The sequence below is a fragment of the Miscanthus floridulus genome, chromosome 17, assembly GCF_019320115.1.
Source record: "Miscanthus floridulus cultivar M001 chromosome 17, ASM1932011v1, whole genome shotgun sequence".
Taxonomy (NCBI): Eukaryota; Viridiplantae; Streptophyta; class Magnoliopsida; order Poales; family Poaceae; genus Miscanthus; species Miscanthus floridulus.
In genome coordinates, this window is record NC_089596.1 from 46343606 (window position 1) to 46353153 (window position 9548).

Here is a 9548-nt window from a genome sequence, read left to right on the forward strand (position 1 = left end):
TTCGCACTGTGAGAATCTTGGCCCCCTTCTCCTAGGAGCCCGTTGGCTCCTGCCGTTCTGTTGTTTTTAAATCTACGGATCATGTGCGTAACTGATATCCTTCGTTGGACAATGATGATTAGTTGTTTCGTTCTTCATGTTATCTACTGAGGTTTTGGGATTGTGCAATGATGAATTTTTTTTACTGAGACAATGGAATTGTGCAATGATGAATAATTATTTCATTCTTCCATGATTCTTGCTATTTTCATCAGTTTTGTGATGACGATGTCATTATGGCTCAGCAACTCTCTTTTGCATGTGTTGTCTTGTTTTTATTGGTTGCTACATTTTGTGCGTTTGTTACTGAGCATAATTCCATTGTCAGTGATGTCTTTGATCCACATAATTTGCTGGTTGTTATATTGTTGAGCGCACCCCATTGCCAATGATGTATTTACTCAGCACAGATTCATATTTGGGTGGCTGCAATGGGTCCCTCTGTTTCGGTTTGCTATAGATCTAACCTCTTTCTTTTCTTCCTTGTATGTTTTGGTCTTGTCCTTTTGGTACATCAACTAACACATTTACGCTTAAGCTACACTACCCCTGCTGGTCAGTACAATTTAGAGGTTAGTATATATTGTGCCCTTTGTACTACGTTTACCTTTAGTTTTGGAGGTTAGTACACATTGCCCCTGCTGATCAGTACCATTTTGTTGTTGTTGTTTGTTCTCAATGCAGGATACAGTACTGCAATTGGAATTTCCAAGCATAGAAAACAATGCTGGTCGTAATCTCTTTATCCCTATCCTTCACGTAATGCTTTTCTTCCCCTTTTAGTTTCATACTCTAGATTCTATGTTCATTATTCGACATGTATATTATGGTGGTCTTTTGAAGCTAAACAATGTTGTCATAGATCTAAATTTTTTAGGTACAAAAATATTTGTAGGCACACAACATTGATTGCTCTTTATCCAACTTTAAAAAATACCGTAAACACATAACGCATACCATATATTTCTGTGCACTCTAATGGCTCTTTTGTATTTCCTATGCTTGAGTTCATAGTCTGAACTATATGTTATAGACAGATTCCTGTGAATTTGAAATATCCGTTCGTTACTATGCTATCTTGAATCTGAATTGATTGGTCTAATTGAAACTTTGTTCTACAGACAATGCCGCGTGCTCTCTCATCTGTCCAGCTCTCAGACTTAATCCAGAATGGTCATGAAGATGGACCGATAAGAGCCTCATGCACAGGGGAAATGGCTGCAGCTCTCAAAACTGGCTATCAAGCGATGAGAGGTAAACAAGGAGCAGTCATTCTCTACATGCTAAGATTGTGATTTCATCTTTGCTAAAAAAGATAAACTGAGGAAAAAGCATTGCCTACAGATTCACATGGCATAACAATAGCTTTTTTTGTCTACCAAACATAGTGATTTGTTGCTCGCCGTGAGTGTATTTTATTTTTTCTGGAACGTATCTGTATTTTCTTATTGCATTGTCTTTACCTCGATTCAATGGACATGTGGTTGCCTGCTTAATTTTCTCTACAAGATCTGCACTGGATTACTAAGCGCCTTGTTTTTTTAGCCGGTTCCATGCAGTTAGTTTTCGTATAATTCATCAGGGCTAATTGATTGGTGTTCTTTTTAGTTTTCCTCAGAGATCAACTGCTGCTTAGCTCGAGTGTGCTCACAGTTACAGCAAAAGACATTCATACTGTCCTGTTTTGTTGTTAGCTTTAGTTTACTGATACTATCTTGCAACTTAGAACTACGTGTTCAGTTTCCCTACACCTGCTACATTTTATATCATCTACATGAACATACAGGTCAAAGTGATAGCTTACAACTTACAAGGGTGACACAATAATGAATCTTCTGCCACAGTGAGCCTGGCCTCCTATGAAAAGGAAGAAAAAAAATTAGGATCTGGACAAGTACCTAGGTAATCGCTTGGTCATCTAGAGCTGCTGCTTTTTTGCATTGCTGTGACATCATTTTCCTGTCTACAATACCTCCATTATAAATTTAAGTTCCATAATTCAGTATTGCTTCTGGATAACATTGTGCCTAGAGCCTGTGTGAATTGATAGTTTCTGTTTCTGTACGAACTGGGCAGTAAAGCACATGAAGATACATCAATCTCGTCTCTAAATGCAGGCTTGTTATCTGCCAATCCACGCAGGTATGGAAATTTCATTTCGTACCATATCTCATTATAGAGATTTACATGTGTCGTTTCCAGATATTTTGTGATGATTAGGTTTTGTACCATTTACCCCTTGCTCCCTTTGATTTTGGCCAATTGGAAGATTGTTGCTACGTTGCTGATGTCTGATGCCTCTTCATCATCTAGATGTTGCTGTTCAGATCAAAGTCTCGAAGCATCTAAAAATTCCAGGCAAATTGTGAATGTGAAGGTACATTTTTGCTGCAGGTCATGTCTGGGTTCTCCAACAAAAGTGTAAATCACAATTATAGATGTGCAAAATTGTCAAAACAAAATCTTTAGGTCTGTCTGGTGTACCACTAACCCATTTAATAATGTCCATTCTTGTTGCTGAAATCCATGGCCATCTACATGTTTGTTAGCCTATACTTAGATGTCTCGTGGACTACAAGAAGGTACCTGATTGCTAAATTCTAAGACTAAATATTAATTGTTAAGTCCTCAAGTTAAATAATTATATATGCTGTGCATGGCCATGTACCCCAGTGCCTCATATATACTTTCCATGGACATATGGTATTCCATTAGAAATAAGTCAACAAGATGCTAGCTGTAGCATTCAAATCCTCAGGCCTTGCATTTCAGCCGTCTATGATGGACTCTGGAAAAAAATAATGTGTTTATGTTTGGGCAATATTCCACATTCCAGGACTGCATTTTGTAAACCAAAAGATGTTTTAGCCGTTAGTGATGTCAAATGTTAAAGGTTTGTCCGGGTAATCCTAGCCCTACAAGTAATTATGTATTCTAAATATGAGCACATTTGATTTGTCACTGAAAGGATAAACAAAGGTTGTGTTTGTAATGTTGTCTAAACAAAGGTTAAAAACCTCTCCGATCATTTTAGCATCTCATACATCCAGTTCTTGCCCTTTTAATGTATCTTTTTTCTGAAATGAAGGTTATCATCAGCCTATAGGGGAAAAAAGTAAGGTCACTTTTTAGACCAACATTTCATGATTTACGAAGTTAAGAATTTGCTTCTTTAGTTCACAGAATTAATTACTTCATGCCGTTCTACTCTACTCCAAATGGAACCGCTCCTATCATACATGTTTGTGGTTACATCTACAAAAAAAAAGGTACAACAAACATTCTAGCTCGTGTATGAGTACTTATCTATTATTCAATTTACCAAATGCACTATGAATCCAGCTTTCTCTATCATTATACGTCTACTCTGGTGCCTTGAAACTCCAACATCTTGATCAAATCATGATTGATATCTTTTTGAGGCCTCTAAAATTTTTAAAGGTTTCCTTTCTACTCTTCTTTTCCTATGATCTAGGGCCTTCTAATCAGGTTGGCGCTGCCTAGATCTGTGTTGGGTTTGCTAACTCCACAAGGGCCTCTTCAAAAAAAAGTTCTAACTGTTTTATATTATACTATTTGTTTTTCTCATTTCACCTTTGAATCAGTTTGGCGTTGCCTACATCTGTATTGGGTTCTTTCTCCTCCAGGGAATATTGAGCCTCCAGTTTTTACTATGAATTCCTGTCATCTAATTTTGCAGACATATGCTTGCTTCCTAATACTATGATTTTATACAGGTATGGATTCACAGAACCAAACAACTGAGTCCACCTCGACATGTGAAACCTATTTATCTATAGATAACGCCGCCTCGAGGACAGAATATGGCAACATGTTTATGGACTTTTAGACCTTCTCAATACTGTGTACGCTTTAAAATACTTCTGCTAAAATCCTATCGATTTTCTCTTTGTGCCAGAAAACTAAGTACAGATCTTTGCACTCAAATATTGCTTCAATCCGTTGTGCCCTGTGTTACTATTTTTTGTGTAATGGCGATGATAACCATGACCTCAAAACATACAGGCCCAACTTATCTCGGCTTGTTCACATTCGGTCCCAATTAGACCATGTGACTCTGAATGCAAATTAGACCATGCTGCTTATGAAACCAACAGCTGCTTATTACAGTCTATGTACTCCATATTCTAGATCTTTTCGGCACCTGCCTACGCACGCGATGGCGCGCGCCTTGCACTAGTTCCTATTACCGGGAGGAGACGGCGTCGTCTCTGGCTGTCTCCGCGTTCGAGCCAATCCAAGCGAAACAAACGGCGTGACGTGAGCTGAGAGCGGCAGAGCGCCCCCCCGCGGCCACCGCACCGCGTCGTCGTCGTCCCCAGCCAACCCAACCCAGCGCACCCCCAAACGAATCCAGCCCGCCCCACCTCAGCCGCGGCGCGGACCTCCGAACCCCAGCGCCGGTGCGCGCACGGCACCGCAGGGCGCGGCGCGGCCATGGACATGGACAGCGTGGAGTGCCTCTCCCTCCCGGACGCTGCCATGGACGTGGACGACGTCGACGGCCACCCGCACCACGGCCATCTCGACCTACCGCTCCACCCCGCCCACCTCCCATCCTCGGGTGCCGGCCGTGCGTTCCCCAAGGTGAATGCCGGGGGCGGCGGGGCGGGCCCGGCGGGAGCGGGAGCGGCGGGGGCAGCGGGAGCAGGCGTGGGGCCGCCGGCGACCAGCGTGCACGAGCTGCTCGAGTGCCCCGTCTGCACCAACTCCATGTTCCCGCCCATCCATCAGGTTGGTGCCTTGCTCCCGGTGCACCGATTTCAGATGGGGTTGCGTGCGGATTTGGGGATCTCGGTGGGGAAAGCCGGGATCTTTACAGTGGAATCGAATCAAATTGACCTATTCTTGGCGGATTTCCCTCCTAGGAATGGGTAATTTGCTCCCTGTTGACCGGGTCATTTAGCTTCGAATTAATTGCGATTAGAATGTCTAATTGGGTGCGTTTACTCGACTGTAAAACCATCTGCGAATTGGGCCTTCTTTGTCAGACGAGTTGGTCAGTTTTGCGTTAGATTTCAGATGAATCATGTATTCCGCTATGGTCTGAGTTGGACGCGTTATGCTACACGGAGTCTCTCCTAGTCCTACGCAAGCTGGTCTATTTGGATTTTTCGAGGATACAAATATTGCATTTGTTCTTTTCCCTAGCTGCAAATGCTTTGGAATAGTGAGAAACAAAATGATGCTTATTTATTCTGTTAGTAACAGTCGACGTACCTAAAAGGTACTGGCATGCTGGTGCTTAAATGATCTCGATCATGATCCACTGCCTTGTAATTGCTGACAACATAGACTGTTCACTTTGATGGAGAACGAGATGAACTGGAAGAGAACAGTATACTTCTCACAGAGAACCCAAATTTCATGACAATCCTTTTATCATGCCTCCATGCTTGATTCAACTGGTATGGTCTGAGTCTCTGAGATGACCTTACCTTAGTTTTATTTACTAGGCTCACTTGTTGATGTGCTCGGCCTTGATTTTTATTTAATATTCTCTTGCTAATCTGCTTTTGTTTTTCATTTTTTATTTTTGATAAAATGTGCTTCTTGTTTTGGATGAACTTGCTGATGTAAGTTTGTAGCCACTTTTTCTCTCTTTCTAGTTCTCTCCATTGAGTTCAGTGGTTAAGAAATAACAGCTGAGCTAAATGAAAGGGATATAAGTTTTCCTTTATTCTGTGACTGATTTTTTCGTTGTCCATAGTAGGAATTTGTGCACAGGGTTTATATCTTCTTATGACATAGAACTCTGATTAATTGAAGAAAGATCATAGGTGTTTCAAGCTGCTTAGCTTGAGATGGGTTTGGAGCAATAATTGTTTTAGTGTATGTGGTACTAGCATGTAACTTCAGGTAGGCACGCACATCAGGTGTGCTAGAGTGTGTTATGGCAGGTGGAGCCGGCCCAGGGGACCCACGCGGCACCGTAGCGTGTGAACAGTACCAGATCTGATTAGATTAGATTGATTTGGTTTGTTAGGAAAGGAATAAGATAGATCGATTCGGTTAAGTAAGTTGTCTCTGTAAAAGGGACCACCATGTATCAGTTAGAGGCAAGCAAGAAGAAATCCTAAGATAGTCCCCGATGAACGGCGGCTATCTGGGGTCTCTATCTATCCGTAGCCTTTTCATAACAGAGTGTTGACCCATGATGGTCCTTTTATTTATTTTCGTTTATTCCCATTGCTTGTTGCTTCTGGAGTCTGGACTGTATTTAACCTGACTGTTGTTTCTTTTTTTTTGTGTGTGTTTGGTTGGGTTTTGTCTCTGGTTTTTTTAAGGTGGATTGATCTTTATTCATTCCTTATATAATGATGGGCAGCTCTCCTGTGAAAATTTGAAGTAAGAAAAGGTATTCGTGGCAAGTCAAGAAGTGAACTATCAGACTAAATGCAAACATAGGCACCTTCAAACTCTTAAACCAATGCAAGAATACCCTATTGGCACTTGACAACCATGATTTGATTTGCATGCCGTCCTAGCGGGCAACACAGTCTTGATGTGGCATCCTAATCATGGAAAATCTCAAAAATTTTATTTGTACCATTGGATCATATGAATGATGGCAGATTGGAAAAGTGGAAGCAGGTGGTTTGGTCTTTCCTGCATTGCAGTTCATATGATAATACTAAAACTTATTGTTTTTTCTAAATTGGATGCCACATTATGAGGTATTTTGCACAGTTTTTAGAATTTGAGGGAGCCAAATAGCTGTTTTCAAGTCGAGGCTCGATTTAACAAGCTTCCTCTGGAGATAAGGTGGCTTGAGACCTTGGATTGTCTTGTTAGGAGCCTATTCCTGCATGGAAAATAAGGTGGAATCTTTTTCGAATCAAGAGGAAAGTTATCTCTCGACCTCATCCATGTATTCTCCCCTCGTTGACATATATATATATATATATATATATATATATTGCTTTCCTTTTCTTTTTCAAATAAATCTGGGGCCAGGAATCACTAATCAGTTCCCTCTGTGTGCTAAACTTAATAATCTTTAGTTATGAACTCATAAGTGTTAATGACATAAAAAATGTGGATTTGGTAATCAAACTGAGTGCTAGTTAGCAAGCCAGGCAGTGGGGTGGCACCTGGGCGTGTTTGGATGGCAACCTAGGCAAATGATTCTGGCCACAGGCAGACGAAATCGGACACCTGGTGTTGCTGCCTGGGCCAGGCAAGAATGTGACGCCACCATCCAAACACGCCCGCGCCTCCTGGGCAGGCTGGGAGGTGATTAAGCCACCTAGGCAGACATCTTTAGAGCAGTTTTCCTATTACTTTGATCTGTGCAGTTTCTTTCAGGATTATCCACATGTTCTGTGGAACCACTTCAATTCAGAGGGAACATGCAATTTTTTTCGTAATGCTAGAAGCATATATAATACAGTAGACAAATGAATATGGTTCCATTTTGTGGTTCTGTAAAGCTTATTCATCAACTATAGCCCTTTCAGTAGAATACTTCCATAGTTGATTGCTGAATTTATTTGCTTTTTTAACAGTGTCAAAATGGACATACTTTGTGTTCAACATGCAAGGCCAGGGTGCACAACCGGTGCCCTACATGCAGACAAGAGCTTGGTGATATCAGGTGCTTAGCATTGGAAAAAGTAGCAGAGTCACTTGAGCTTCCCTGTAAGTACTGCTCTTTAGGTTGTCCAGAGATCTTCCCATACTACAGCAAGATAAAGCATGAAGCGCAGTGCAGCTTCAGGCCATATAACTGCCCCTACGCTGGCTCTGAATGTGCTGTGGCTGGTGATATTCCATTCCTTGTTTCACATTTGAGGGATGATCACAAAGTTGATATGCACAATGGCTGCACGTTCAACCATAGATACGTCAAATCCAATCCGCGAGAGGTTGAAAATGCCACCTGGATGCTAACAGTAAGATTAAAGTAGCTCTGAATTATTCCTTATCTGCTACTCCATCTAGTTTTAGATGTACGATGTATGAACTAATTACTTGTCCTAAACATCATATATTTAAAAGATTGCTGGTCTTATGATCCATGGTTAACAAGTAAAATATGTATTCTCAAGTAATTTGATTGGTTGAATGTTGTGTTTCGGTTCAGGTATTCCATTGTTTTGGGCAGTACTTCTGCCTGCACTTTGAGGCATTCCAGCTCGGAATGGCTCCAGTGTATATGGCTTTCCTCCGATTCATGGGTGATGAGAATGAAGCAAGGAACTATACATATAGCCTAGAGGTTGGTGGTAATGGGAGGAAAATGGTATGGGAAGGTACTCCTAGAAGCATCCGTGACAGCCACCGCAAGGTCCGTGACAGCCATGATGGCCTCATCATCCAGAGGAATATGGCGCTGTTCTTCTCGGGCGGTGACAGGAAGGAGCTGAAGTTGAGGGTGACTGGGCGGATCTGGAAAGAGCAGACCAACCCGGATGGAGCCTGCATTCCTAACCTTTGCAGCTGAGCAAGGGAGACGATTGAAAAGAAAAAAGAAAGAAAGAAAATATTGTGCTATTTGGCTGGCTTGTTTCAAAATTGTCATGTTGTTATGTTTTCATTATAGTCTCTGCCGTTGCAATGTTGTACCAGTAAAATTGTAGGGTGTAAAATGTTCTTGTAAAGTAATAGTGTATAATGAATTCAAGAAATCTTACAAGTTGGCCCAAAAATGCCTGTATTACGTTCTTGTGTCGTTTGAGTTCTGTTATGAGGGTATTGTGATCAATGTTCATGTTTATTTGATAGACTATGAATGTTATAGCGAAGAGAATGGGACTAACCAATTAACTGGATCCATTTTCTAGAATGCTGTTAAAATAGTGGGAATATACTAGCTCTAGTAACAAGTTTGGAAGCCTATGGATCTGTTTAGTTCAGCTGTGAATTGTGGAAAACTAAAAGTTATTGAAAAAAGTCTACGAAACAACCCCAACTATCTAGGGTCGACTACTTCACCCCCAAACTATAAAATCGGTTATTTTGCCCCTGAACTTTCCAAAACTGGTCAAATAACCCTCCAAGCGGTTTTCGATGGTGGTTTTGCCACCGTGTCTGCTGACATGGACAACAACGTGGCGATGGCCCACATGTCAGCCACCCCTCCCTCTTCTCTCCTCTCCTCTGTCTCTGTGTGCCCATGCCATTACAGGGCGCGGCGGCGTACAGACCGCTTCGGCGCTCACACGGCCTAGCTAGGGTTAGGGTTAGCTCAGCGGAGCTCACTGCGACTTGCTCGACTACATGGCTGAGGCGGAGACCAAGCGAAGAGGGCGGAGACGGCGGCGCGAACCGGTGGTCGAGGTGGCGTTCCGGCGTGTCCTGGGCTCCGACGACCAAACGGACAAGCCTATGAGCAACACGGCATCGAGACGAAACCGAAACTAAAGACGCGAGTTCGAGACATTCATCGGAGAGAGCTGGCCACAATGAGAAGACTGCGGCGGCCATGGCGAACCGCGGTGGCGAGAACCGGCGCCGAGGACGACTCCGGCAACAAGAGACTGCAC

The 9548-nt window shown here is 42.4% G+C and overlaps 1 protein-coding gene and 1 long non-coding RNA gene across 2 annotated transcripts; both read left to right on the forward strand.

Annotated features, from left to right (window-relative positions):
* The first annotated feature begins 1184 nt into the window (after window positions 1-1184).
* On the forward strand, window positions 1185-3951 carry LOC136514840 (uncharacterized). The gene is made up of 4 exons (XR_010773865.1): window positions 1185-1293; window positions 1826-1941; window positions 2116-2416; window positions 3777-3951. It is a non-coding gene; the product is annotated as an uncharacterized lncRNA (long non-coding RNA).
* Window positions 3952-4271: 320 nt separating this feature from the next.
* Window positions 4272-8711, forward strand: LOC136517020 (E3 ubiquitin-protein ligase SINAT5-like). Its single transcript, XM_066510531.1, has 3 exons — window positions 4272-4794; window positions 7569-7955; window positions 8147-8711. The coding sequence occupies exons 1-3, from the start codon at window positions 4498-4500 to the stop codon at window positions 8504-8506; spliced, it is 1044 nt and encodes a 347-aa protein (XP_066366628.1). The 5' UTR covers window positions 4272-4497; the 3' UTR covers window positions 8507-8711.
* Window positions 8712-9548: the final 837 nt, after the last annotated feature.

Excerpts from the sequence above, each read along its gene's own strand:
- LOC136517020 (XM_066510531.1), top strand. The coding sequence starts at position 4,498 with ATGGACATGGACAGCGTGGAGTGCCTCTCCCTCCCGGACGCTGCCATG. Across the intron at positions 4,795-7,568 it reads TGTTCCCGCCCATCCATCAG|TGTCAAAATGGACATACTTT; the intron begins GTTGGTGCCTTG and ends CTTTTTTAACAG. Across the intron at positions 7,956-8,146 it reads ATGCCACCTGGATGCTAACA|GTATTCCATTGTTTTGGGCA; the intron begins GTAAGATTAAAG and ends GTTTCGGTTCAG.